Source organism: Umbelopsis ramanniana (genome assembly GCF_025399195.1).
Source record: "Umbelopsis ramanniana AG unplaced genomic scaffold K450scaffold_3, whole genome shotgun sequence".
Taxonomy (NCBI): Eukaryota; Fungi; Mucoromycota; class Umbelopsidomycetes; order Umbelopsidales; family Umbelopsidaceae; genus Umbelopsis; species Umbelopsis ramanniana.
In genome coordinates, this window is record NW_026252089.1 from 620,566 (window position 1) to 647,610 (window position 27,045).

Genomic DNA, 27,045 nt, shown 5'->3' on the forward strand with positions numbered 1-27,045 from the left:
ATGCAGTCAAATGAGTAGGTAAGCAGTAACCGTTAACTGCCTTATGTGATTACATTCAGAATTGGTCTTTTGCCAACCTCTGCGTTCAGGGGGGTAAGCAGGACTTTACCTTTAACATCTTCAAACTAGCAACTTGGATCATCACAACATAGCTTCAAAGATATATCCTGAACATTGTATGCAACTGCCTAATGCACTAGCAGACGGAAAGCTATCTGCTTAATTGACTATTTCTGACAGAAAGAAAGTAAAACTAAATTGCCTTCAGAACTCATAAACCCTCTGAACGACAATGAATCCTAGCACTTTTATGAAATGCTCGAATGAAAAGTCGCTCTTGTGTGTAGCAAAAAGACGAGCCTATGTGAACAACCAGGACATGCAACGTAACTTGATGCCAAAACCGGAACTACGCTGTTCTGGCGACTACTGAAAAAACTCAAATAGCAAACCCCAAGACACCTATGTAGAATACCCGGCGAAAGCCCACGTAGCCGCCATGCTGCATCTGCTTGTGTCCACAGCACCCACTATCATGCAATGCATGCTTGACGTATGCTCGTCTATGCAGGGTTGTTATGTTACCAGAAAGAAACAGGAGAGAATCCAAATGTTTAATAGGCATGGCTGAATAGAGACAGAGAAACGACGATCACCGACATTCATGGTTACAAACATCAATACAATTTGCTCCAAAAATCTCATAGTTAAAGCGCTCTCTATGCCATGAGGTAAAGTAGCCATGCTTGATGTTGGATAGCTTTGTCCGGAGTAGTCTAGTACTATTGGTCCGCGACTCTGTCCAGAGTCTGACTACTTTGAGATCGTAACTAACGAGCCAAACAGCTGATCAATGGCTTTTGCAAAGAGGGTTTATTTTGGCACAAAAACATCCTCTAAAGCGCGAAAAAAACAAATATTATATTAACTCATTACAAATTTTTGGTAACACGCAACGGCTCCGGTGAAGAACTATTGCAAAAGTAGCCAAAAAAAAAAAAAAAATAGATGTGTTGAAACCCCCCAAGTCGGACTTGGAGATGGCATGTGAGGATCAGATAACCCGTACTCCATCCAACTGAAACCATCTGTCAGCGCCATTGTTCAAGATCTGATTATTCCATTCGAACACAACGGAGTGGAATGCTTTGGACAACCGCTCTAAACTCGTATGCAAAAACTTGGTCACTGCATATCAGATCCAAGTCGGGCGGCAACCAAAGAAAAGAAACAATAGTCAACTTTTTTTTTCTATGTCGACAGTCACTATGTTGGCTTCATGTGATGAGAGATTGCCCCCCTCGTCCAAGACAACAGAGCAGCATGACCGAAGAAAACCTTGACCTGAACAACAGGCCACCATTTTGGCTCATCCCTTTGGCCATCATCACCCCATCCGACTAGACTGGATCCAGCCAAGGAGTCAGAGTAGTACAGATGAAAACAACGATCATCTGGCTTATAATGCCACACGGCACAGATCGGGGAACGTGTGGAAAGGAACGGTGAGTGAGCTCTGTTATGTGGGCGGGCGGAATACGAATGAGAATCTCAGATAGCCTGGGTAACATACTGTTCAGTATCTTAGTCATTCCACATTAGCTCTCTGAGGTACAGACATTGGAATCGTTGCCATACTAGCAAGAAGCCTCGTGATGATCGGGAGAGATCATCATAAAGGGCAAGCATACCAAACATTAAAAAAAAAAGGTTTCGGGTAGCGTTAAGCTTGCCGTTATCAGATTTTTCACACAACTTTAACGACAGCCTGCCGCCAACTGCGATTGAAACAAAGTCACCCAGTAGATCCAACTTAGTGTAAACAGGCCCAAAAAAAAAAATGATGGGGGAGGGATATGAAACTGTGTAGACATGCAACGGTAGGGAACACCATGGAAATTTGAGAATTCACTTATTATGGCAAAACAAAAAAAAAAAAACCTTTGCACCCAGCGAAATGCCTAAGCCGACTGGGTGTAGTCGCACGACTTTGGTGACAACTACAGTGTTCTTAGACCATCAGCATCTCCGATTCCGATCAAAGCTGCAATACGGAAAATCTGATAAACCAACAAAGTGGAGAGCTACAGCGTCATCCTCCCGAGAAACCCACTTTTTTTTTTTTGTGTGCGTTTTTTTTTTCGGCTGCAGCAAGTGTTTCTGGCACGACTTTGGTCACAACTCCGGTATGGAAGAGAGATCTCCCGAACCATCAGCAATTCACAAGTTATTTGGCGTAAGATCGGCAAGTGACCAAGTTTTTCAAATCACAAAGTGCCTGGTCAGCAACACAAGTTCAGGCAAGTAATCATGCAAATGACTTTCAGAATATCTGGAAGTGCGTGTTTAGCTACACAAGATCCATTGATCAACCAGGCAAAAAAGTCTTCAAGATATTTCAAAGTTTGAGCTTTGATACAACATTCAAAGTAAAATCAGACTTTCATAAAATGTGAAAGTGCGTGCTTAGACACAAAAAGGTTCAACTGAGCAATCAATCATTCTAGTGTCTTTCTTGATAGATAGTTTTAATTTAAATGTTTATTCGAGATGAATCGGGAGAGAGGTAGTACAATTAAAGAAAAGGCTGAGAGTTGGGAATGAGAATACAGGGATGATGGAGGATATGCAATATAGATGTATGTACAAGTACAATTTTTTTAATAGAAAGGTTCGTATTCATTATACTTTACGATCAGTGTCAATTTCGACGGTCTCATCTTGTTCTCTCTCTTTGGCACTGATGATAGCAGCAGCCTTTTGGATGGCCAAGTCAGGGTTGATTTTTTCTTCATGAGCTTCACGAGCTTCGTCGCGCTTCTCCTTGAAGTGAAGATAGACCAAAGTAGCCGATACGAGAACCCAATAACCACAGTAAGTGACAATAGATCCAATAGTAGCAGTGTTATTCCAGCCCAAGATGGCATTGAAGATTTGCCAACCACCATTGTCACTCGTATTAAGTTCTGGGTTACCCCAGCTAGTGTGCCAAACAGCGGTGGTGACCTTGTAGTCGATAACATCACCTCCTTCTTCGGCAGATTCACCACCAATCACTTGGTTCCATGCATTTTGTTCAAAATAACCAACGGCCTTGGACAGCAGACCAGCTGCGATGAGATAGAGAATGCAGGTAGAGATGACGAAGAACCAGTGAAGTTTGACGAGGGATCCACCACGGTAAAGTAGATAACCTACCAAACAACCGCAGATGATACCCATGATGGCAGCAATAGGAATGGCTTTGGCTTGTTCACCGAGAGAAACACCACCCAGGAACACAATGGCTTCAAGACCTTCACGGAGGACGGTAATGAAGGGCAAAATGAAGAAAGCATAACGTTGCGATTTAGTGCGGAGGTCCTGCTTGCCAGCTTGAGCCTCCATGGACTTGGCCAACTTAATCTTCCACTTGTCTTGCATTTTTTCGGTTCGAAGCATAGCAATACCCATGACGGTAATCAAAAGACTGGCGACCAAGGAGAAGCAACCTTCCCAAATATCCTCACTGTTGGCCCAGAGATCGGATGCAACGGTGTACCAGACAGCAATGAAAGCAGCACCGATGGCTAAGCAAATGACAAGGCCAGCAATGGAGCCAAACCACACTTGCTTGCAAAGTCGTCTGTAGATAGTTCGATCATCAGCGAATACTTGCTTCAAGAAAGACAGCAAGACAGACACAATGATAGCAGCTTCGGTTGTTTCTCTGAACAAGATGAAGAAGATAGGCACAGAAAACAAGTCTTCAGCAGCCATAGTGATAGAGAAGCTTGGGATGGAAAAGAGAAGGAAGTTGAAGGCCACGGGCAAATAAGAAAATGTTAAATATTGAAGCGAATCGCACGCTGAAAAAAAAAATGCTATATACTAGATTATTATAAAGTGCCCAAGTACAGGCTTTGAAAGTCAGTTATCAGATCAGACCAGACCCGAGTAATCTGATCTCGACTCGGGAACGCGTTTAGAGAGACCCCCCAATTTTATCTGATGAACAGCGGACACTGTAATTTTTTTTTATATACAGCGTGTTACTCTAACGCGAAAATCTGATAAACCCCGAGTCGCTTTCAAACACCTCCCCACCCATAAATTTTTTTCTTTTATATTTTATTTCCTGTGCTCTTCTCTTCTTCTCTCTTTATCCCTTCGTAGAATCATGAAAGCCGTTAACAGATGCTTGCTTGCAGTCGCGGCTCTAGCTGCCTGCTCTAGCGCTGCCGATGTCACCTTGGACTGGGACATCACCTATACAACCGCCAATCCTGATGGTCTCTTCGAAAGAAGAGTCATTGGTGTGAATGGCGCCTTTCCGTAAGTTTGGATGTGGGGCATGAACATACTGGGCAAGTCGGTTAACCTTCTTCTCTCGCTCATAGTCCACCGGCCATCAATGTGACGATAAACGACACCCTCATCATCAATACTGTACGTATAAATGAAATGAGTCGTACGGTCTACTTGCTTTGAACTGACGCATGCTCCTATATAGCACAACTCCTTGGACGTCCCTACCTCCCTACACGCACACGGCATGTTCCAAAACGGAACGGCTTATTATGATGGGCCCGTTGGTGTGACCGAGTGGTATGTATAGGGTCTCGAAATTTTCAAAGCCATACTGGTTGGTGGCTCACCATTTGATTTTTTTGCAACAGTGGTATTCCTCCCGGTGGAAATTTCACCTACGCTATCCCCATCACTCAAGTGGGTACTTACTGGATTCACAGTCACTACCGAGGTCAATATATGGATGGTTTAAGAGCTCCTTTGATTCTGAATGATCCCACTCCCCCTTATCACTACGATGAGGACATTACTGTCAGCTTGAACGATTGGTATCATGACCAATCCGAAACTGGCCTTGCTACCTTTATGAACGTCAATAACCCCACTGGCGCTGAACCTGTTCCCCGTACGTTTTTCTCATGATGGACTTACATCGCACTGTACAGTTCAACGCTTACCCTTTTTCCATAGAATCCGGTCTGATCAACAACAACGCAAACGCGACCTTCAACTTTGTGCCTGGCAAGACCTACCGTGTTCGTCTCATCAATATGTCAGCTTTGGCCATGTTTATCTTCTCCATTGACAACCACACCATGGACATTATTGAAGTGGAGGGTGTATGTATTTTCGACCCAACGTTTCTCCCCGCCCACCCGCACTTGAATTGGCCTTCTCACCTTTCTATGATTACAGGTTTACACACAACGCAAGACAGTTGACAACATCTTCTTGACCGCTGCTCAGCGCTACTCTGTTCTTATTACCGCCAAGAACGACACTAGCATGAACTACCTCATGCATGCTGACATGAATCCTGACATGTTTGATTCCGTTCCTGACGATCTTAACCTGAGTAAGTCGCTAGCCGTTTAGCCCCCGCGGCAACTCCGAGAATTTTGAATTTTTTTTCAGCCAATATTAATCGTTTGCCCACGCACGCTCAGATGTCACTGCCCCCGTCATTTACAATCAGAATGCTCCCTTCGCTGCTGCCATGAACACAGATGATTCCGTTACCAACTTTGTTGACACTGAACTCGTTCCACTTCAAGCTGAGGCCGTTGCTCCTGCTGATATCTCTTACCCATTGTCATTTGATTTCCAAGTCTACTCCGATGGTATCAACCGTGGTGCTTTCAATGGCGTCCCCTATCTCATGCCCAAGACTCCTTCTTTGTTGACAGCGCTTACTATCGGTGCTGAATATGCCAATAACTCTGCAGTGTATGGTCCTCAAGGCAACGGTCTCATTGCTCCTCATTTGAAGAATATTCAGTTGGTTGTCAACAACTTGGATGCTGGTCTTCATCCTTTCCATCTTCACGGTCACGTCTTCCAAGTCGTAGCCCGAGGTGATGGCATTTTCAATGAATCGGTCAACATCATCAATGAAACCCAATTGAACCCTGTTCGTCGTGACACTGTCCATATTCCTGCCGAATCCTTTGCCGTCATTCGTTTCCGTGCCGATAACCCTGCTGTTTGGTTTTTCCATTGTCACATTGAATGGCATTTGGAGAGTGGACTTGCCGTTCAAATTATCGAGGGCCCTGAAGTCATGGCTGATCGTGTCAAGCCACCGCAGCAAATGATCGACAACTGTGCCGCTTTGGGCTGGAGTACAACGGGTAATGCTGCCGGTAAGCAAGGCTTGGATCTCAGCGGTGCTCCCGCCCACGTTGATTTGATCTACGACGGCTTCACTGCCAAGGGCAAGGGTGCTATGGCTGCTTGTATTATCTCTGCTCTTCTCGGTATGGGTACCATTGTATGGTATGCCCAAGGCCAAGTCACTCCTCCAGCTGCTGCCGCAAAGGAAGAGGAAAAGCCAGAAGTTCAGGAGCCTACCCAGTAAAAAAAAAAAAAACAACAACCAACTCGCGCCACTCTAATATATTTCGTTTTTGAAAATATTCTTTTATTTGTACTTTACCTTGTACATTTCATTCCAAAAAACCCCTCCTCATTTATTTCACACTCACTGTAATTTCATGTTTTTTGCCCCCACTCTTATTCGATATAAAATATAACACGAATCGCAATATCATATATACGAACCGCTGCATGACGTTGTCATTAGGAAGATACATGATGGAATGTGTGTACAGGTTTCGAAGGTGGATTTTGGCAAAACAGACGCCGCCCATGAATCTATCTCGATAGCGACCAACTAGGTTTCAAAACATATGCATGATTGGGTTCTTTTCATTTTTATGAGGTTCAGAAGAACAAGGTCTGCCTGGCAGAAAAGAAAAAAAAAAACAGTATATATAAAACAAAACTTCAGTGAAAGAAGGAATTAAAAAAAAAAAAATAGGCTACGTCCACTTAAAAGTACTGGTAGTTCTTCATACCATCCTCATCCTCTTTAGTCCAGGCATCTTGAGGGACGATGGAAGGTGTGTGGGTTCGGAAGGGATTATGAGAAGGTGGAGGAAGTGTTTGGTTAGGCATCACCACTCTGGCAGATGCATGAGAAACCGCTGGAGAAAAGATAGGGTCGGCCACGCTCTCGTCGTCACCTATGCCGACATGATGGTGGCCAGAACCAAATGTCGTAGAGGACATACGATTGGAGCCCCGTCGCTCAGCGTCTACAAAGCCCGACCGCGGTGGACTAATAAGAGCTTCCCAATTACTTCCATTGACAGAACTCAAGCCTGAATTTCGCACCGACGATGCTATGGACGGAGAGGACTTGGCCAGCGGGCTGGCAGCTGTTTGAATGGGGTGACGGTTGGCAAGAGCATTTTGAAGGAAATCGAATTTCGACGATCGGGGGGCATGCTTGTACGTAGCCAATGGGACACTGGCCATCATGACCGGCTGGGAACTGGTATACGATGTGGCGTCGCCGTCTTCAAAGGGGGACATGGTCCCTGACAAGCTGTGGAGTTGGTTATCTTTGTAGTAGACGGCGGATTGTCGTCCAATAGGCGACATGCTCATCGACATACTGCTCAGGGACTCCAGCGCCGCCTGCTCGCTGGTAAAAGAGTAATCTGATTTGTGTCGCTCGGCGTTGTTCATCCGTTTGAAACTTCCCATGTTTTTATCGTTCAGGTGTCCATTGAGTGCCATGGACGGCGTGAACCCTCGCATCCGCTGTATTTGATGGTTTCGATTACGCCTTCGTACGCACAACAGCACCCCTACGGCACATCCTACACCCCCTACAGAGCCTAGCACAATACCAGCGATTTTTCCAGCAGAATTTTGTCCAGATGATGAAGAGGATGGCCCGCAAATCGAATCACTGCACGTCCCGGATAAGCACATATTACCGCTGGAACATGCAGTTCCATCAGCTAGCATCACTTGGCATGTTTGATTGCTTGCATTGCAGTATTGCCCTGTGGGACACGTGGCATTATTGGCAGAGCAACTTGCAGTAGTAGGGAGTGGTTGCATAACGGATGTAGATGCCGCTGATGCAATGACACTCGATGATATTAAAGTCATAGAACTTGACGGAATGAAAACAGATGATATACTGGATGGCTGTGATGCTATCACACTGGTAACGTGGACAACTACATCGGTCGTGGTAAATGGAGCAGGATTACTGGGGGTTGTTTGTGGGGATTGCGTGACAGTTGGAGAAGGTTCTTCTGTGGTAGTTTCAGTGGTAGGTGCGTCTGTTGTTGTGGTCGTAGTAGTAGGCTCTTGGGTTGTTGTGGTAGTTGTGGTAGTCGACTGAGGGGTCGGTGAACTGGTACCTGGATCTGGTGTGGCTGAAGTTGGATCATCCGTTGATGTACTGTCCGTAGCGCCAGAATCGCTGGAACTCCCGTCTGTTTGCGATATATTCTGATCTGATGGAGTCGTTGAATCTGTAAAACGAATTGTTAGTGCACGATACCCCAAGTGTGAATTGATCCATAAAGGCATGCTGCTGAATTACCTATACTGGATTGTGCGACTTTATAAAAAAAAAAGGATCAACGGTCAGATTACATTTAGTATACGGGTCGGATATGACTACTTGTCAATGTTTCAATCGTACTCACCAACACCAATTGAAAGAAAAACGAGTAATAGGATGATAAAAAGAGGGCTAAACTTGGTCATATCGACATGCGTAGACGGAAAAAGGAGTGGAAGGGAGAGAAAGGAGTAAACCAAGCAAGCTAGGCATAAGAAATCATATCATGCAAATTCTAACCAAGGAAGTACTCGTGCGTTACACATAGACTTTGCCTCGATTGACTTAACGTCTCTTCTACTTCTTAATTGCTAAAATCAAGAAAAATGGGGCGGCATGGAGGTGGAAATTTCTTTCTATCTTGCTAATTGAATTACAAGAAGCCGTGGCTAGTGTACGCAGGGAGAATACACCATGATGTGAGATCAATTTCCGTATTATGGCTCATGGAGTAAAAAAGACATATAGCTCTCGCAAGTGGTGGATTGGGTTAGCGGAAGGACAAAAGCCATAGGCACTAACGATTTTCTTAGTAGACTGCTTCAAGGTGTGACCTGAGCTCCAAAATATCATGAGCTTACTGGGTAGGCAAAATTGACTATTAACTTGATATGGTGGGCTATCACGAAATAGCACCTTGATCATTTCTCTACTACTCAGCATGTGTTTTTATATGGCTTAAGTGACTGTAATTTCTTTTGATGTCGATATTATCGTTACAAAAATAATCAGTGCTGTCGAAGAAAAATCCATCACGTGCAATTGAAGCAGACAGCGGGTCAGCCGAAAGTAATGACGAAAGCTTTATTATTTTTTTTGGGGAAAAGAAAGAGTTAAACGCATTCTCCGTGAGTCGGAGATGTGTCTCCCTTTGCTCGAACGTTAGCATTGAATTAAAAGTAGTGATTCATTCAGGCACAGTGCTGAAAAAACTCTCACTTTGGATGACATAATAAATGAATGTGCCCTTGTTAAGGCAACCGAGTCATTCGCACCTGGTATCACCATAAGGACATACGTCAAGTATAGCAACGGCAGCATCATCTTGATAAACGACTATATCAAATAATCATCTCACAGTGAGTACCAAAGGTGTGTGTGCCCATGATGCAATTTAATCCAGCAAGTAAATTCTCACAGGAAAGAGTACAAATGAAGGATAGAACGGGAAGTGAATATGGTCATTAATTCAACTATTGCAATGATACGGCTCTAATGTAGCACAAAACGAAATCGAATATAGAAAACACTGGCGATGATGCTCCATCCTACCATTTTGCTCTGCATCAATTTCCAGTTTTTGTCAGTAGTTCCTATTAAAACAAAATGGTTAGTCATATTGACATAATAGTACCTAACGTTACCCCATCTTAACCCTTCACAGGTTACGACTTGATCGTGCGTGTATGAGCCGCAACGACCAGTCAAATTTAGTCTAGGGTAAGTAAGTGCACGACAATGCTCACAGGATGTTTCCGCGGTATCCCACGTTAGTCTACATTATTCCAAATGTGATTAGTTCATTGTCGCTTGATTCTTTGGGTCCTGTCCTCCACCAGGACCCTGTGGAGTTGCCATGCCAGTTGCGTAATATAACGGAGAGGGAAGACGAACGGAAATAGGTAATACGTGGCTGGAAACATAAACATTTCATTAGGTTATGCATAGTATGAGATGGAAGAATTTTCTCAAAAAAAAAAAAAAATGATTCCAACCAATAATAAAAGTCATGGTCAAAACACATTAAGCTAGTCATTCAGACAGGTTCGAATAGTCATGCTAAATCATTACCTCTATGATTTTGTGATGGTAAACTTGAATATTGGCTTTGACCAAACATTTCAATTCATACATTAAATTGCCTGTGAATATGCGGGACGCTGCACCGTCTGCTTACCCAATCAAACGGGAAGACTTGGGACCAGCTATTCCGTCAATACACCGCAGATGAAGCATGTGTACAGTGCGTAAAAACAACATGGTCCATGTTCTTCAAGTATAAAAGACGACCTAATGTGCACCTCAAATATCATTATCAGGAATATTCCTACTGCCACCCCATCCATCCAAGAAAATGCGCTCCTCTCTAATTCTCGCTGTCTCCACCGCCCTCCTCTTGGACTTGGCTGCTGCCAAAAATCTGGTGTTGAAGAACAATTGTGCCAAACCCATCGAAGCTGGTGTTCTCCAAAATGGCCAATCCACTCCTACCTACTACACCATTGGCACCGGTTCCTCTCAAACAGCCTCTGTGGCTGCCAACTGGGCTGGTCGCACTTGGGCTCGCATTGATTGCGATCAATCTAGCGAACAATCAAACAACACACAGTGCGGTGTCCCGGGAACCCCCAACCCTGCCAGTTTGGCCGAATTCACTTTTGAAGGCTCTGGCAATCAAGACTTCTACGATTTGTCTATGGTGGATGGCTACAACTTGGGTATCAGCATTGCCCCTATCGGTGCCTCTCAAGGATCCACCAAGTATCAATGCGGATCTCCTGCCTGCTCCGCATTGCCCACTTGTCCCAGTGACTTATCCGTCCGAACCACCACCGGAGATCTCTTGTCTTGTCAGAGCGATTGCTCTCACTACAACGAACCTCAGTATTGTTGTACCGGTGCTTACGGCTCTGCTGCTACTTGCAACGGTGGTCCTTATGCTCCCATGATCAAATCTGCCTGCCCTGATGCATACAGTAAGTAAAGTGAAATGTGGGATGATCGATAGCGATCATAGTTACTAACATATCTCATGATGATAGGTTTTGCATATGATGATAGCACCAGTACTTATACTTGTGACTCTGGAACTGCCACTGGATACACCATTACCTGGTGCCCTTAAACGCATGACTAGGTTTTTGAATTTATAACAATCGGTCGGTACTTGTCATTATATACCAAGCTTTCTCTGAACAAAATCGCAATCTTTTTGATCAAAGAACATCTTTTGTACTGTCTGGAATAAATATATGCTTTCATGCATGAACCATCATAGCCACATTGGGGTATTTTGAGCGATTGGTTGACATGAAAATATCGTAAGTCGAGTATGATAAAGCTAGATAACATACACTTGGTCACAACAGATTACATTAGAGATTAAAAAAAAATCTTTGCGTGCACACCGTATGTATACATAGGTGTGGCTTCCAGCATGCTTTTGCCGCTAGCGTGGTTCTGCCATGCGGCAAACGGTAAAAAAAAATTGTTGCAAGTAAATAAAGTGTGATCACACAGGCCGGTGCGCTTCATGCTTGGCCAAAGATAACACCGGTATGTCTGATACTAATTACCAAGAAGGTCATTGTAAACCGTGGCTTTTAAAATTGCACTGCGGAACTGTATACTTTTAATGCATGATAACTACTATACATCAAGCTATGCGCTGGATATGTAATCCTCACTTACGAGGTGCTGGGTAAAGCCGACAAACTTTCATAATAGAGCGTGTAGTCTACTGTATGATACCTAGATAGCATGTATCTCTTGGCCTAATCTTATCGAGGAAGGATGATATACTTTTCTTTGCCTGTGCAGCCTGTTGATCTAGCCTGGGAGCATCAATGTTTTTCCAAAACTCTATTTTTTTTATTTGTTTTTGGTCACCTACTAAGGACGCTGTTCGCACAAGAGCTAAGCACAAAGGAAAGTAACACAGACTTGCGTATGAGCCACACTTACCAGGATGAAATGGTACGAACGATCATTTTGGAACATTCCATTCGCAGAGCATTTCATTACTTTACAGAATGGAACCTTATCAGTATGATTCAAATGCAGCGGATGCTTATTGGATATCGTTGCTATACGGTGACTGGGCGACGTTGGAAAAAAAGCCATGCAAAGAAGAAGTCGGGCTAGTTTTGTCGTTTGCCAAAAAAATCGATGGCCCCGCCTTGGTTGCAATATCAGAGCTTCGAACTGTCATAACCAGCCAGAACAGTGACAGGTCGAATGGCCGTTTGGGTAGCTTAGACGAGGTACTTGCGTTGGACAGAGAGTTTTGGCCATCTAGGACTGGTCAGAACCAGGCGTGGAGCCAGGCCAGCGTTCCCAGTAAAGTGGAACGCTTACGAGCGCAAGTACTGAAGTTTTATGCCGGCAGCGACATCAGCCGACAGAATGACGATGAAACGCTTAACACATTATGTACCAATACGCTTTTTGAATTTGTCGTGGGGTTGTTCAAAGGCACCGTCTCCTTACCCATGTTCCGACTCTACTACACGTCGCTTCCTCGGTACAAAAGTATCATGCAAGAACTTTACAAAAGCTCATATGGGATTGACCGAGATCGGGAATGGTTTGTCCGACCATTGGAATTCAATCATTATTTCGATGATACCACAGTGGACTGGAATTTTTTTCGCGGAGAAGTCAGCTTGCTTCCCAAACTGAATGATATCGTACGCGTGCTTTCGTTGAGTGTCAAGGAGAAGGGCAGTCGATCTTCGGTTGCACCGGGCAGTATTATTTTCATCAAAGGGTATCTGCGACAATGGCGTATTTTTAAGAAGCAACTGGAAAGAGATCGGCAAATGCTATCGTACTATGGAGCGTGGCTCTACATTTGGGACGCTCTTGTGGTCAAAGAGCAAGATTTTCAAATGGCTGTCAAACATGGACTTTTGGACAATCGGGACGCTTTTGGAACCGGCTATTATACTTATGACAATTTCGAACGGCTCGTAAGGTCGTACCGCACTAGGCCAGATGCTGTGGAAGAATCCATCTATCAATTTGTCCGTAACTTGAATGAAGAATATTACATTGCTAACAAGTTTCTTCAAAAGCCTAATCTCGAAGATGAAGTCTGGTTTTCCAAAATTGGCATCTTTCATCCTTCGATCCATATGAACGATCGCCGGCGAAAAGAGAGTATTGAGAGAGCACAGTGGGCTTACTCAGTTGCATCGATGCATTCCAATAACAAATTTGCACTCCCGTTTATTGGATCCGTCATCAATCGAGGCAACGCCGATGGAGGGCTAGAGCAGTTCTTGAATCCCGTTCAGCGATTCCAAGCAGCTATCATACTATGCGAGAGAAACTATCCTAACACCATTCAAGCGATTCAGAACTGTCATAGTGCTCTAAAGTCCAACAACAGCAAAGATGCTGTCAAATATGCCGATGACTGCCTGACGGGTTTGTTGGACTCGTTCAAGGTAATTTACGACAATCACTCCTCGCCCGGAGAGAGTGTGATTGAATGGGAAGAACTTAATCACACCACCAATAAGACGTACATGACGCTCAAGATGCCTACAGTCTACAAGCTAAAGAAGGCCGACTTCTTCATCTCTGCGCAGTTTCCAACTGATTATAACATTCGTGAACCGGTTATGATCAACGTGGACGAGATCTCCATGTTCCCTTTACGTCGAGAGGCATTACAGTGGTGTTCCATGCATTTGGAAGGCAATATGTACTTTGAGCACCTGAAACAACTGTACCTTCATATGATTCCGGACAAGGAGTCGTTCACAATCGCCGATGACGATTTAATTCTTCAAGGCTTTACGTGGGATCAATGGCGGTCACTGTTGACTGAAAAGGAGTCAACCATGCAAGTGCCGTTGTATGTGCTCCACAACTGCGAAAAGGTGCTAAGAAGCTTTCACAGTTTCTGGGGCAATCTGAAGCGAGATATGAGTACGAAGCAAATTTACGATCCTGCTACGCTCTACATCGGTATCTTCGGAGCCATCCTTGCTACCACGCAAATGTTTTCCATGATCATCGCTATCATTCAAGTTTTGCAAGCTAGCAATATTATCCATCCCGTGTCTCCTGCCGCAGCCTCATAATGGGGATCGAATTATATAAAAAAAATTCTTGAGGAAAATAAAATAATGAATCCTTAATCAGTCAAGCGACAACCACATTTATCCATAAGCACTGTGACATGGATCACATGTAACCAAGAATGTTTGATTTGCTCGGCATAAAACCAAGTAGGATAGAGAGTATCTGTTTGCGTTCGTCCGTGGAAACTTCAACCCATCATATTGTATCTCCTTGGAAAATTTTTCATACCGGGCCGTATGATGGTTTGAAAGCGAACCATTGGGTTGTTGATGGTCAGGGTGTAATAATGTAAACATGTGCTCATCATGAAGGGGGGTCGACATGTTTATGCATCCAGCTTGCTAATTAGTCAAAGTACCTGCAACGGGGATCGACATATTCAGATCGAAATAATAACATTGGTAACTACACTATAATTTGAAGACCGGTGCGACATTTGCGGCGTTGATGTTAGGTTACGCGCAAATGGCCTTTAGTCTCAGAGCCATTACGGTACCCGCTTTCGCTCTTTCAAACAAACAATTTCTTTCAATGTTTTGTTGCTTGGTCATGATGACCCAGCTGCTATACTTTTACGCTTTTAGCCTCAAAGAATAGTTCCTTTGTATATCGAACCTAACCTCTTTGGTCTAAATAAATGCGAAAGTAGTAACCCCACCCCCCCAAAAAAAAAACGGCGATAGGCTTAATGCTTGCATCAAGCCAGCTTTTGTGGACGGTATGACAAATGATATATGGCTGTACGAGATAAATTGTGCTGAGCGGGACAGAAACAATGACTGAGGATAGTGCTTTATTGACCAATTTAACGTGCATGGAAGATAGGCTCCTCTTATCGACCGACCAGAAATCGGGTAACTTCGTTCTGTAGAACTTGAAAGCTATAAGTACACCAGTTTACCTTTCCTTTTGAGCTCTAGCGGAGAAATCTCAAGATTTTTTTTTTTTTTTTGGACATGCGCTTAACCGTACTAATGCTTTTCGGCTTGTGTCTTGAAGTGACGGTTGCCAGCAAGAAGTTAGACTTTCACAACAAGTGCAAACAAACCGTTACGGCTGGTTTGCTTGGCAGTAGTACCCACGGCGTCCAACTCTACAACCTCCAGCATGATCAGTCTCACACTTTGGTGCTCCCTAACAACTGGTCAGGCAGGGCTTGGGGTCGTTACCAGTGTTACGACACCAAACAACGCTCTAACGCAACTCAGTGTGGAGCGCCAGGAACACCTAACCCGGCAAGTTTGGCCGAGTTTGCGTTCGGAGCCTATGCAGGGTTAGACTTTTATGATTTGTCAATGGTCGACGGCTATAATTTGCCGATAAAAATTACCCCCATAGGCGCGAAGCAAGGATCTAACAAATACGACTGCGGATCTCCTATCTGTTCGAATCTACCTCAGTGTCCTAGCTCACTTACTGTCAAAGGTTCAGATGGCAAACTACTTGGATGTCAGAGCGACTGTTCCAAGTATGGCGGTGATAAATTTTGCTGCGGTGGTAAATATGGAGCAAAAAATTGTGGGGGGCCATATGCACCAATGATCAAGAAGAAATGCCCAACGGCGTATAGTAAGTCGACAATTGTCCATAGAACAAAATATTTTCATGGAAGGGGACCGAAAAAAAAATGCTAATTCATTCGATTTTATTCTATGCTACTTTTCACTTCGTTGGGGGGGGTACAGGTTTTGCTTCAGACGACCCAACAAGCACCTTTACATGCAAGACCAGTCACGGGTATACAATCACCTTCTGTCCATGATAAAACGGCTCTCATTATTAAAAAATGGAATGAATAATAGATTACATGCAAAGTGTGAAACGGAGATGAGAAACTCATTAGAATGGTCGGGATGAAGCGGGATGTTAAAAAATGAGAAAAAACGTTATTCGACAAATTCGAGCTCTTTTATCCGATCCTTTGCATAGATGTCCTTGTAACGATCATAGAGATCCTGTTTGATTGAAGGGTTCAGATGTTTGACGGATGGGTTGGTTGTTTCATGTGGGGCGTGTCAGCTTACCTGCACGGCATGCATGTACGAGTCATGTAGTTCTTTTATAATCTCATCCTTTGACTGTCCTTCTTTGACGCTAGGTACGGAGATGGGCTTTCCGACTAAGTTGGGGGGGGGGGAGAATGGTCAGTATGGCGAGCAGCAAAACGTGTTGTTGAGCAAAAAATCGTTATCCTACCAATCGTGTAGATAGGATGGCGGTGGGGGAGCAAGCCAAAGTCATCTAAAACACCACAAATATGTGCATTGCATGGAATGGGAACGAAAGACATGTTAGGCCGCCGCATATCACAATGCAAAAAGGATGCCAATAACTTACAATTAAATACACCACGGCCATGAAAGAGCGGCATAGTAAAACCAAGGGCATGCTGGATCTTCTTTTGCCATCTATGCAACCTCGAGTTTCCATCACTTTCAACCTGTTCGTACAACTCGTTTTCACCAAAACTGATAGTGGGCACTAGACTTGCACCGGTTTGAACAGCAATCTTGATAAAACCAAAGCGTCTCTTCAGCACAAGGTCCATTACTCCGGGTTTCGCATTCAGGGACTCGGAAGCACCTCCCACAACGATGGCAATGGAACGGCCCGGACCACCTTTTGTTAAAATATTTTGACAGGATGTTTTTGAGACGGAGCAAAGTCCGCACGCCATCAAATAATCACGGTAAATTGGAATATTAAAATTAGATGTTAATGTCAAAAGCGAAGGCTGGATGCCTGGGAACAAATCATCGAAGCCCGTAGCATTGGTACTAAAAGTACAGAATGAACCCATGGATATAATCCCATGGGGATGATAACTAAAAGAGATGAGGAAAGAACCCAGTTAATCACCCGTACACCAAAGCATGCGTGAGGTTTTCTTGCCATGTACCCAAAGATATAGTTCTTGGATGGATCTAAATCAGCTTCCTATTGTTTTTGTTTTATGAACAGATGGTTAGGTTTTCCCCTCCTTATTTGTTATGTACACGGGGGGTGGGTTGAGTTTACCTTGACGATATGTGCGGGAAAATACCCTGCGAACAGCTTCCACCACGCAGCATTGCGTAGCCAGCGTATAGGTCTTCCACCATTCTCTGGAGCCTTATCCCACACCAAGATCCAGGTCAAATAAAGGATAATGGGGAGCCAAAGGAGGACAGGAATGGAGCATAAAAAGAAGAATATGAACATGCATATTGGCATCATAGAACACCATAGTAAAACCGCCAATGTTTGTAATCTCCGTCTCAATGGCACTCGCAATGGAGCATAGCGAGGGGAGGGGATAGCTTCCAGCGTGTGCTTGACTTTCTGCTGCAATTGCTGATCCTTGGTGGGCATGGCTGGCTTGCTTGCTGACTGAAAGTGTGACTTTGCAAGGACGGCAAAACTGCAGTGGTCGCGAGGCAAATTTTTGGGGGGAAATTTTTTTACTTTTTGCGGCCGGCAAAAACTTCAGGATGTTCTCTTGGCCAAGCAAAAATCATGCAAGGAACACGAAGGAACTCGTTAGTTCGTATATTGCTTGGTGTGAAGTCATAATGGCTAATGAGATTAGTTTACCTGCTACCACCATGGTTCCTCGTAAGCCAAACCATGACAAAGAAAGCAACTTCGCTCTTCTCGATTTAAGCTACTTGCGGATAGCCAGGGCCTCTCTTGGCGATTGGTGCTCCCCCCCCAACCATCGTTATGCCCGCCACTCCGGTGACCTGCGCCTGGACTAGGCAATGGGGGGTGACTCAAGATGGGCGTTTATTGAAATGTTCAGTCACAGAATCAGGATTTGTGCAATAATTCCCACTCATTGGTGAGAATTGTCGATTTTTCGCAACATGGGATTTTTTTCAAAAGTCTCCTGGTTCCCTGGGCTTATGCAGAAAATTCTCTATAAAGGCTTGGCCACACTTTTTTTTCTTCCCATTTCTTCTGCTTCTTCCGCTTTCTCACTGTGTCCGAGTTCACTTACCCAACGCTCGCACTTTCATCCACACTGGACTACTTTTCTTGTATTAGAACTACTTCGCATCTCCAAACTTCGTCTATGGAGAGTGTTTGTAAGCAAACCGTCTTATCAACCGATGCCAACGTCGAGGAAACCACCATGGCTTTCAATAGCTTAAACATCACACCAGAAGAAGAAAACCCTGGAATGACACCCGATACGGAGTCACCAGAGTCGTTACCGCCCACTCCACCAGGCTCGCCTTCTTACGCTACGCCCATTTATTCCGCTCTGCTCCGTCGTCGTATCGACTCGCTAAGAGACGTGCCTGAGCTGATTCACCCACCTATTCGCCTACCCAAAGCCTTCTCTTTGGTACCCAACACAGAATGTTTGCGAGTTTTACTGGTGGATGACAACGATGTCAATCTACGCATCCTAGAACGACTGTTGAAGAAACACCTCAGTCATATCATTCACACCGTGCATGTCGCTCAAGGAGCCGACCAAGCACTGCAACTATTGTCCACAATCAAGTTTGACTTGGTGATGATGGATATTGAAATGCCTGGTATGAGTGGAGTGGAAGCTGCTGCTCGGATAAGAGCTGGTATGGCCGGTGAGCGACACCGGCTCATTCCGATAGTGGCCGTTACCACCAAATATTCTCCTTACTGGCGAAGCTTGTATTTAGAGAATGGCATGGTAAGTTTCTCAAAACTTTTAGAAGGGACAACCCATGCAATAGCCTCTAACCCACTACTTTTTATTTAGAATGGCTGCATCTCCAAACCCATCGTATTGGATACCTTGCTCGATACTGTGAATGACATTCTATGTCGAGACAGCATTGAGTCTTTACTCTCTCCCACGTTATCCGACGTTGCGCCGCTGGTCACCACATAAGCCATCCAAAGAACAGGAAAAAAAAACCAAACCAAACCAAAACAAAATAGAAAGAATTGTGTATATACTGCCATCGCATCTCATCCCCAAAATCTTTTCATCAACACGACCTTGTCCCCTCCTCCTTTTCCTCCCCCCTTACTCTCCTGTAAATACCATCGTCACAATCTTTGTATAACTGTAACTCTTCAATCCTCCTGTTACCCCAACCATAATTTAACTCTATGCCATCCATGGCGGGTGCGTAGTTGAAGATACCAATACATTATTAATAAGCTATGAAATTAAATTTTTGTCAATTTACCATCACCATGTTGGGTATATACACAGGGAATGTGATTGGTTCCCCCTTGAAAATAACAATAAGTAGTCTCACCAATCACACCTATACTGTGAAATTTTTTAAAGTTGAGGCTGGCTCCATCGCGTGGGTTGCATAGCCGGACGCATAAAGATTTATGCCGCAGTGCGCGGTTTCCAGTCCGATAAGCGGAGCCAAGCATTTCCACCGAACCAAAAAAAAAACTTAAACTTGGATAAACTTAGCATTGAGAACGTCTTGGAACACATCGGCTTGCTTAATTTTCCATACCACCCTCCTATTAATAATGAAACGCTTTTTTATTAACACACGCGCGTAAAATGTGTGTGTTCGTGTGGAATTATATAAATAGTGGAGTGGAGATGCTTGTGGCCTGGCCATATATACAATTATTTACAAAGTGTATGCCAAGCTATATCTCTTACATAAGATACATGAAAGTTGGTGGTGGTTGCCTGTACATGATATGTGGGATCGCACAAAGTCCGGTCGCCCCCCCCGTCCAGGCCCGCCGCCCCTATGAGACAAAACCCGCAGCCTCCCACGGGAAGCAAGAAATCCTGGATTTCCATTACACGGCGTAACTCCAGTACTTGATAATAGGCGATAGCGTAGTATGTGAGTCTATTTGCACTTTGTAAGAGTGCGTGGTTTCCGCCGAGGTGGCTATGTTGCCACGTTGGAGGTAGCAGCGTCGGCCCAACCTGGACTTTGTCCATCCGCAGACACTGCCCGGCAAAACGTTATAGACTTGATCACTAATCTCCGTCACGGTGGAGGTGGTACACTCCAGCAACTTCATTAGGCTGGGTAAGGTGGTTTCCACGGACAGGACCCCCGTCACATTAAGGTAGTGTAGATTGGGAGACCGTTTGAGTAATGCAAGGATAGCATTCAATGATACATTTCGGCAATAGGCAATGGAGAGTTTTTCCAAATTCTGGGTGTTCTTCATAGCAGCTAAATGGTCATCGTTCAATTCCAAAGAGCCCGATATATCCAAAGTGGTCAAACAGGGTGAGAGATGGCTCATAATATGGAGCAAGCAAGTTTCACAAAATCGCGAGCCTCCAAGGTTGGGGTTCATGGCCAGGTTAAGGTATTCCAAGTCAGTGAAACGGGCCAGGACATAGGGCAATCCAGCATTGCAGCAGGTCAAGCCACGGCAATATCGCAAAGAGAGCTCTTTCAAATTGACAGGCTGAATATTCCAGAGAGTGGCTGTCGTTATTTTGGTATGGGAAAGGTCGATATGAGTTAAAGTAGGTAGGCGGGACAATAGAGGGGAGAGTACCAGCGACTCGGATAAAGATGAGCACATATGCAATGACAGACTTTCAAGGTCAGGCAAAGCAACTACAGGCCGAATTTCAATATCGCTGTCCAATGATGATGGTATGCAGTCCAATGAATTCCTTCTGGACAAGCCAGAGCATACTGATGCGTTGGAGTCGTCCTCAGCGACAAGGTCTGTGGGTAGGGCTTGGTTGAAGGCACGTGGTTCAGAGGAAAAATTTTCGGCCACGGGTTCTAAATTTCCCATCGTGAGCGAAAAGGACTGAGCAAAAGATGGGTTGGAGCACGCCATCATATCGACACCGCGTAAGAGAGGACGAGAAAAAATGGCATTTAAGACTGCATCGTTAATAACATTCCCTAGACCATCGCCCAATAGAACTTGTTCTAAACGACTGCATGAACGAATCATCATAGACAATGATTCTGCATGAACCACAGTCATGGCTTTAGCATCCGTCCATCCACTGCCCATGGTGGTATAAGCAGATAAATCCAAACACTTGACAAGCGACATGTTGTACAATTGTTGCATCAACCGAGTGTAGCGCTGAGGGCTCGATACACTGACGGTATGAAACAGCTTGGGTGTGAGATGGGCATAGTATGTATGACATACCAATCTGCCACGAGTGATGGAATGGCTTGAATTATTAGAATCAAGCAAATAAAGGTGATCAAGGACGAGTAATTGTAATTCGACTGGGAGCATGCGATGAGAAGAAAAGAGAGAGAGACAGAGAGTGTGTTGGCGAGAGAAATTTTCAGAAATATAAGTCAAGAGACGAATGTTTCTCACGATGACTGTATCTTATCGTTTTACAATACAGATGTGTATATTGTAACATGTATCTGATCATTACCATTTTGGAACTAATCTCCAGCGTGACCAAAAGCGTTCGAACAAACATTCGCAATAATAATGTAAGCTGGAATCGATATTTGCAAAAGAGTTGCATCTTACAGTGGAGAAGGGGGCCTAAGGTCTCTGAAACTGATGCAGAACCTATCCCTGGAAACCACTGAAACCAAAGCCGCTGTTAATTGTCCAAGCTGAGCCAAATCTCCCATCTTGGGAGAGGTGAGCGAGAGCCCGCTCAAAATGGCCACATGCATCCATGACTGGTCGTATAGCCAACATCTCCAAACTATCTTGCTACCAGCATCCACACCAAAAACGTGCAGATTGTAATTTCTTCATCATGGCCGAATCAATAGAAGTATTCCACGCATGATGTTTGTTATGTATCCCTGTTTTAATATACTAGGAGTTTTAGCTGTTTTGTAGCGCAGTAAAATCCCTAGCGTGTGAGTGAGTGGAGCAGGGTGAATGGGGGAATCATGTGTCCTTCACTACAGACGCTATTGGCATTGACGTGGGGCACCATTGGAAATAGCCGTCTCAAAAAAAAAGAAAAAACTCCGCACGTCTGGCAGAGTTTGTAGGCTGCCAGCCTCGATCTTCTACCTCACTTCGCCTTGCCTTGCTTCGACTCGCCTTTATGACCCCAGAAGAGGTAGTCCTGCAGCTTAAGAAGAAGGGTACTTTTGACGAGCTCCGAAAGCAAGCTCTTCAAGAGTTCCAAGCCAACGTAATTTACTTGCAAGTCATGCAGCCATTTTTACATCAGCTAATCAAAAAACGGATCCACCTTCTAGGAATCCGGCCAAACCTTTATCAATGACCTTCAAGAAATCATGCAAAAATTAGAAACTGAGGATCCATCCCTGTTTACCAAAGACAAGTCTCACGTTCATAACATTGTTTTAGATCGTTTGGAAAAGTAAGTTCTCAGCCTCACAAATCTTGCGTTAATCGCCGTTCGTCTGACTTCTCTGTAGCCATGCAGTGTACAATGATGCTCGACAAAAGATGCTGGACCATTACCTACATTCAGAGGCCGTCTCAACTAGAATAGACAAGGAAATACGAGCCATTGTACCCGATGAGACCGTCACCCACTCCCCTAGAGACGTGTCTCCTACTCCCAGACAGCGAGAGAGGTCGTCATCAAAAGAATCAGGCGAAGCCGACGACTAAACGCAATAGCTTCTCATCACTATGTATAGTGATGCATACCCCCAGAAGTATCTTATCCTATCTGCTGGACAGATTCAATAATGCACACAAAAAAGATAATAAACAAAAAGTATATTTTTATGCAAAACAGTATTGTAAACACCTTTTTTCGAGGCATTATCATAAAGATTTTGGGTTTTATTTTTTATTTTTTACATACATATCTGGCATGGCGAGATGCTACAAATTTACAGAGAGCGGTCAACCTTGACAACTTGCTTGCCAAAGTTGTTGCCCTTGAGGACATCGAAGAGGGCTTGAGGAGTGGTTTCAATGCCTTCGGAAATGGTCTCACGGTACTGGAACTTGCCTTCCTTGAGCAAGGCAATGACCTTGGTAAGGAACTCGGGTTCCAAATCATTATGATCGCTGACGATGAAGCCTTGGAATCGGAGTCGTCTGCCGACGATCAAAATCAAGTTCTTGACACCGTATTGCTCTTGAGTGTTGTATTGACTGATCATACCGCAAGCAACAATGCGACCAAAGGTGTTCATGTGGCTGATGACGGTTTCCAGAGTCTCACCACCAACGTTCTCGAAGTACACATCGATACCCTTGGGACAGGTTCTGGTAAGGGCTTCGTTCATGTTTTCAGTCTTGTAGTTGAAAGCGTCATCGAAACCAATGGACTTGAGGTATTCAACCTTTTCATCAGAACCGGCGGTACCAACAACGTGAAGACCGAAATCCTTGCCAAGCTGACCAACAAGTTGACCGACTGCACCAGAGGCAGCACTGATGAACAAAGTCTCACCCTTCTTGGGCTGGCCGATAGCAAAAAGACTAAGAAGGCATCGGTGTTAATAATTACGTTACACTGAGATCAGAACTTGTCAAGTAGAACTTACCCTGCATAAGCGGTCAAACCAGGCATACCCAAAACACCAACAAAGTAGGAAACAGGGAGTCCAGAATCACGGGCTTCGTTGCGAACGACGAATCGGCCAGCCTCAGCGGCGCGGACATGGGTATATTCTTGGAATGGACCGTTGCCATACACATAATCGCCTTGCTTGAACTTGGCGTTGTTGGACTTGATCACCTCAGCAACTACGTGGCCGTTCATGGGCTCACCAACAAGGAAAGGAGGGCTGTAAGACTTGGTTTCGGGAGATCTCATACGTCCACGCATATAGGGATCAACGGAAAGGACGAGAGTCTTAACGATGAAATCGCCTTCAGCCAAGGGAGCATCGAGGTCGACGGTTGACTTGGCAACTGTCATATGCTCGCCGGGCTGAGGGAAGGTGGTGGGAATTTTGTTGAAGATAACCTGAGTGTTGCTGGTCATGGTGTGAAATATGTGGGGACTATGAAGAGCCATCGGCTGCTCTTATATACGGTGATTGCATCATACCGTGTTTCGGACCCTCAAGTTTCAATTAATAATTCTCTGTTAACAGAAGATATCTTGGCCGTGAGCTTTGTTTACGAGCTTAACTCTTCACGACATCACACGAGCTGTGTTAAAGAGGTGCACAGAATCGAGCCTGTAATCCATTACTTCCCTCCACCTTAAACTGAGGTGATATTATAGTCAAACAATATAGAATAACCCGCTTGCAGGCCTTACTAAACGATAGTTCTGGAAAGATTTGGAAAAAATAAAAAACCTGTCCAGCGATATGGCATTAGTGATGGGTTTTGTCAAAAAGTCCGCTCATTATGACATTTTCAAAGTCAACCTCGATTTCCCAGCCATTTATCCTTTAGTTAACACACAAGAGCTACGATGGCCCATTCTATTGAAATTTGAAGAGATAAATAGTGGTTCATGATCTTTTTGAAATCTAGTATGCTGTTCGTTACGGCTTTTGTATGGTGTTGTGAAAGATACTACGCATAATAATGGGGTTTTTTCATCTTCGATCCCTACCAACGTGACTGTCTATGGCACTGCTGGTCAGTTACCTACCATTGCTTCGTCAGCAAGGAAAGTGCATCGTCTGTGGATATAGCCAAATATTATGTTACAGTACACGTAATGGTTAGATCGACGCCAGCCTTACCAGATATGTCATCATGAAACCATTTCTAGCCCTCTATGATCTCGCTTTTGTCTGCCGTGAAGTCAGTCGGCATTCGTGTGGATGAGCTTCACAATAAAGCCTGTCAAATGCAAGAACCTTTTCGGCCACTGATGTTCGTGGAGTCTAAATGTATTGACTTGGTAACGGGAATTCGGGGCTCGGGCCGAAGAAATTCCCAAGTATATCAGCCTATGGTATTGGGTCTGAAGGCAGAAAGGAGGTTGAAAATCAAAAATACTTTTACCAACTTGGTGTAATACCGAAATAAAAAACAGGATTGGCACCACAACAGGTCAATCATTATGTCCAAAAAGACAATATTTTATTCTTGGTGCTCGCTACTTCTTTGACTCTTTTAATGCTAAGTGGGTTAGGAAGTGGTGTGCTATACAATGCGGTGAGGGAAAAAAGAGTTTGCGTCGTGCTGGTCAAAGTTGCTATTATTGTTGAGGGCAACCGACGGCGGCGGCAGCAGGTTTTGAGACCCGCTCAATATCTTCATAATTGTTCATATCAGTGCGATGCACTTGTCGACTTTTATCTTCCTGGCTACGGAGAGCTTCAAAGTTGACGTCCAAAAGACTGCAATCATCTACCACCATATCCTTTTCCTGAGTCACTTCTTCGCTTGGACCGGGCAATAAGCCTCGAATGGCATCAATGTTACCAGCACTGGTCCACATATCGGCAGGAAAGTCAACCAGGAATTGAATGTACATGTTGCCCTTGTCTTCTGTTCTGCGATATGTTGGCATACCCTCGTTCATGATGGTCTTGAACGATCCAGGTTGGATCACTGATCCTGCAGTATGTTTAACTCGAATTCCGCGACCATCCATGTGCTTGAATAGGATTTTGTCAAATCCACATAGCGCTTCTTGAAGGGTGATATGAATTTTGGTGTAAAGATTCTTTCCACGAACCTCAAATCTATCATGAGATTCCAACTTCAAGATAAATATGACATCACCGGGTATAACTCCTGGCTGTTGAAGAGAGAAATTTGTTAAATACATTGAAGGGGAAACGAAGTTCAATGATGAGCGCTTCCGCTACATACCTCTTGATCACTCTCTTGACCAAATAATAATTTTTGTCCATTCTTAGCACCTTTCTCTACGTGAACTTCTAGGACCTTTCGTTCGTTTACGATGCCTTTGCCCTTACAGACTTTGCAGCCATTGTTTCGGTAATCGCCAGATCCATTGCATTTCTTGCAAACACTGCGTACTTGCCGGACCGTGTTATAGCCTCGAGAATTATAGGTCAAGTAGCCAGTTCCATGGCAATGTTTACACGTTGCTGTCTTGAGACTTTCAGTTGGAGCGCAGCCAACACACAGAACCGACCTGTTCAGGTTGATCTGCTTAGTAGCTCCCATATAGAGATCCTCAAGAGTGACCGAGAGTTCGTGGACTATATCATCACCTCGTTCTTTTTTGCGGCGCCCTGAACATGACGGGTTAGTAAAAAGTGCGAAGCAGTAATACCAGATGAATTGGTTTTTCTCTTTTATAACATCACCACCACTTACGTTTGTTACCAACGTCGACATGTACTTCTTCGTATCCAAAGTGAAAACTACTTCCCATCCCGTGAAACAAATCATTAAAAAGCTCCTCTGCGTTCACATGGGCTCTTCCAGAGTGATTGTCATACGCAGCGTCATCTACACCAGCAGCATCGTATTTCTCCCGTTTTTCAGGATCCGACAGGATGGCGTAGGCATGGGATATCTCCTTGAACTTGTCACCAGCGTTAGGGTTCTTATCAGGATGATACTTGATGGCCTGCAAGAGTAATTCTAATGAGTGATATCTTGTTTAATTAATTGTCTACTTCTAGCTACTTACAAGCTTTCGATATGCCTTTTTTGTTTATAGTGGAAAATAAGGTAGGCAATAGCAAGGAGGGAATGTCAGGAATTGAGCTTTAAGGTTGTGAAAAAGCACTTTGCAAGTATATCAACTTACCTTCTTTATTTCAAGCTCTGAAGAGCTTTCTTTCACGCCGAGGGTGTCGTAAAGTTTAGTGTCTCTGACCATTCACTAATGGAATTCAGAATTTTGGAACAAGAAGTATAAGAAGGCGCAGGGCAAATAGAAGTGGATGGAAAAAATAATGTTGATTTGAATCACCGACCGCGTTTGGCTGGTTCTTAGAAAAATCTGCAAAAATTGCCTATGTTATTTTTTTTTTCCC

The 27,045-nt window shown here is 44.3% G+C and overlaps 13 protein-coding genes across 13 annotated transcripts; 7 read left to right on the forward strand and 6 right to left on the reverse strand.

Annotated features, from left to right (window-relative positions):
* Positions 1 to 79: 79 nt before the first annotated feature.
* Positions 80 to 884, reverse strand: K450DRAFT_221173 (uncharacterized protein). The gene has a single exon (XM_051585672.1). It carries the CDS (start codon positions 623 to 625, stop codon positions 440 to 442), a length of 186 nt encoding a protein of 61 aa, XP_051449033.1. The 5' UTR covers positions 626 to 884; the 3' UTR covers positions 80 to 439.
* A 796-nt stretch (positions 885 to 1,680) lies between these two features.
* Positions 1,681 to 2,644, forward strand: K450DRAFT_221180 (uncharacterized protein). Its single transcript, XM_051585673.1, has one exon. It carries the CDS (start codon positions 1,958 to 1,960, stop codon positions 2,306 to 2,308), a length of 351 nt encoding a protein of 116 aa, XP_051449034.1. The 5' UTR covers positions 1,681 to 1,957; the 3' UTR covers positions 2,309 to 2,644.
* On the reverse strand, positions 2,496 to 3,959 carry K450DRAFT_221181 (uncharacterized protein). Its single transcript, XM_051585674.1, has one exon. The coding sequence runs from the start codon at positions 3,757 to 3,759 to the stop codon at positions 2,683 to 2,685; it is 1,077 nt and encodes a 358-aa protein (XP_051449035.1). The 5' UTR covers positions 3,760 to 3,959; the 3' UTR covers positions 2,496 to 2,682.
* K450DRAFT_221185 (uncharacterized protein) lies at positions 3,960 to 6,462 on the forward strand. The gene is made up of 7 exons (XM_051585675.1): positions 3,960 to 4,314; positions 4,380 to 4,428; positions 4,493 to 4,587; positions 4,659 to 4,915; positions 4,981 to 5,129; positions 5,206 to 5,365; positions 5,457 to 6,462. The coding sequence occupies exons 1-7, from the start codon at positions 4,160 to 4,162 to the stop codon at positions 6,365 to 6,367; spliced, it is 1,776 nt and encodes a 591-aa protein (XP_051449036.1). The 5' UTR covers positions 3,960 to 4,159; the 3' UTR covers positions 6,368 to 6,462.
* Positions 6,463 to 6,840: 378 nt separating this feature from the next.
* On the reverse strand, positions 6,841 to 8,403 carry K450DRAFT_268026 (uncharacterized protein; the record flags this gene model as incomplete). Its single annotated transcript, XM_051592861.1, has 1 exon — positions 6,841 to 8,403. One exon carries the CDS (start codon positions 8,401 to 8,403, stop codon positions 6,841 to 6,843), a length of 1,563 nt encoding a protein of 520 aa, XP_051449037.1.
* A 2,091-nt stretch (positions 8,404 to 10,494) lies between these two features.
* On the forward strand, positions 10,495 to 11,320 carry K450DRAFT_277019 (uncharacterized protein). Its single transcript, XM_051593251.1, has 2 exons — positions 10,495 to 11,133; positions 11,200 to 11,320. Exons 1-2 carry the CDS (start codon positions 10,512 to 10,514, stop codon positions 11,280 to 11,282), a joined length of 705 nt encoding a protein of 234 aa, XP_051449038.1. The 5' UTR covers positions 10,495 to 10,511; the 3' UTR covers positions 11,283 to 11,320.
* An 801-nt stretch (positions 11,321 to 12,121) lies between these two features.
* On the forward strand, positions 12,122 to 14,255 carry K450DRAFT_221194 (uncharacterized protein). Its single transcript, XM_051585676.1, has one exon. The coding sequence runs from the start codon at positions 12,190 to 12,192 to the stop codon at positions 14,248 to 14,250; it is 2,061 nt and encodes a 686-aa protein (XP_051449039.1). The 5' UTR covers positions 12,122 to 12,189; the 3' UTR covers positions 14,251 to 14,255.
* A 952-nt stretch (positions 14,256 to 15,207) lies between these two features.
* Positions 15,208 to 16,369, forward strand: K450DRAFT_296779 (uncharacterized protein; the record flags this gene model as incomplete). Its single annotated transcript, XM_051593645.1, has 2 exons — positions 15,208 to 15,820; positions 15,937 to 16,369. 2 exons carry the CDS (start codon positions 15,208 to 15,210, stop codon positions 16,011 to 16,013), a joined length of 690 nt encoding a protein of 229 aa, XP_051449040.1. The 3' UTR covers positions 16,014 to 16,369.
* Positions 15,875 to 17,912, reverse strand: K450DRAFT_221197 (uncharacterized protein). The gene is made up of 6 exons (XM_051585677.1): positions 17,270 to 17,912; positions 17,151 to 17,188; positions 16,589 to 17,076; positions 16,448 to 16,492; positions 16,276 to 16,370; positions 15,875 to 16,206 (listed from the first exon to the last, which is right to left on the reverse strand). Exons 1-6 carry the CDS (start codon positions 17,600 to 17,602, stop codon positions 16,138 to 16,140), a joined length of 1,068 nt encoding a protein of 355 aa, XP_051449041.1. The 5' UTR covers positions 17,603 to 17,912; the 3' UTR covers positions 15,875 to 16,137.
* An 89-nt stretch (positions 17,913 to 18,001) lies between these two features.
* Positions 18,002 to 19,424, forward strand: K450DRAFT_221206 (uncharacterized protein). Its single transcript, XM_051585678.1, has 2 exons — positions 18,002 to 18,911; positions 18,981 to 19,424. The coding sequence occupies exons 1-2, from the start codon at positions 18,306 to 18,308 to the stop codon at positions 19,110 to 19,112; spliced, it is 738 nt and encodes a 245-aa protein (XP_051449042.1). The 5' UTR covers positions 18,002 to 18,305; the 3' UTR covers positions 19,113 to 19,424.
* Positions 19,425 to 19,708: 284 nt separating this feature from the next.
* Positions 19,709 to 21,445, reverse strand: K450DRAFT_221207 (uncharacterized protein; the record flags this gene model as incomplete). The annotated part of the gene is made up of 1 exon (XM_051585679.1): positions 19,709 to 21,445. The coding sequence occupies one exon, from the start codon at positions 21,440 to 21,442 to the stop codon at positions 20,006 to 20,008; it is 1,437 nt and encodes a 478-aa protein (XP_051449043.1). The 3' UTR covers positions 19,709 to 20,005.
* A 611-nt stretch (positions 21,446 to 22,056) lies between these two features.
* Positions 22,057 to 22,857, forward strand: K450DRAFT_221209 (uncharacterized protein). The gene is made up of 3 exons (XM_051585680.1): positions 22,057 to 22,322; positions 22,390 to 22,514; positions 22,573 to 22,857. The coding sequence occupies exons 1-3, from the start codon at positions 22,233 to 22,235 to the stop codon at positions 22,769 to 22,771; spliced, it is 414 nt and encodes a 137-aa protein (XP_051449044.1). The 5' UTR covers positions 22,057 to 22,232; the 3' UTR covers positions 22,772 to 22,857.
* Positions 22,858 to 25,078: 2,221 nt separating this feature from the next.
* Positions 25,079 to 27,004, reverse strand: K450DRAFT_221218 (uncharacterized protein). Its single transcript, XM_051585681.1, has 6 exons — positions 26,817 to 27,004; positions 26,697 to 26,711; positions 26,503 to 26,633; positions 26,378 to 26,424; positions 25,904 to 26,292; positions 25,079 to 25,829 (listed from the first exon to the last, which is right to left on the reverse strand). The coding sequence occupies exons 1-6, from the start codon at positions 26,886 to 26,888 to the stop codon at positions 25,284 to 25,286; spliced, it is 1,200 nt and encodes a 399-aa protein (XP_051449045.1). The 5' UTR covers positions 26,889 to 27,004; the 3' UTR covers positions 25,079 to 25,283.
* Positions 27,005 to 27,045: the final 41 nt, after the last annotated feature.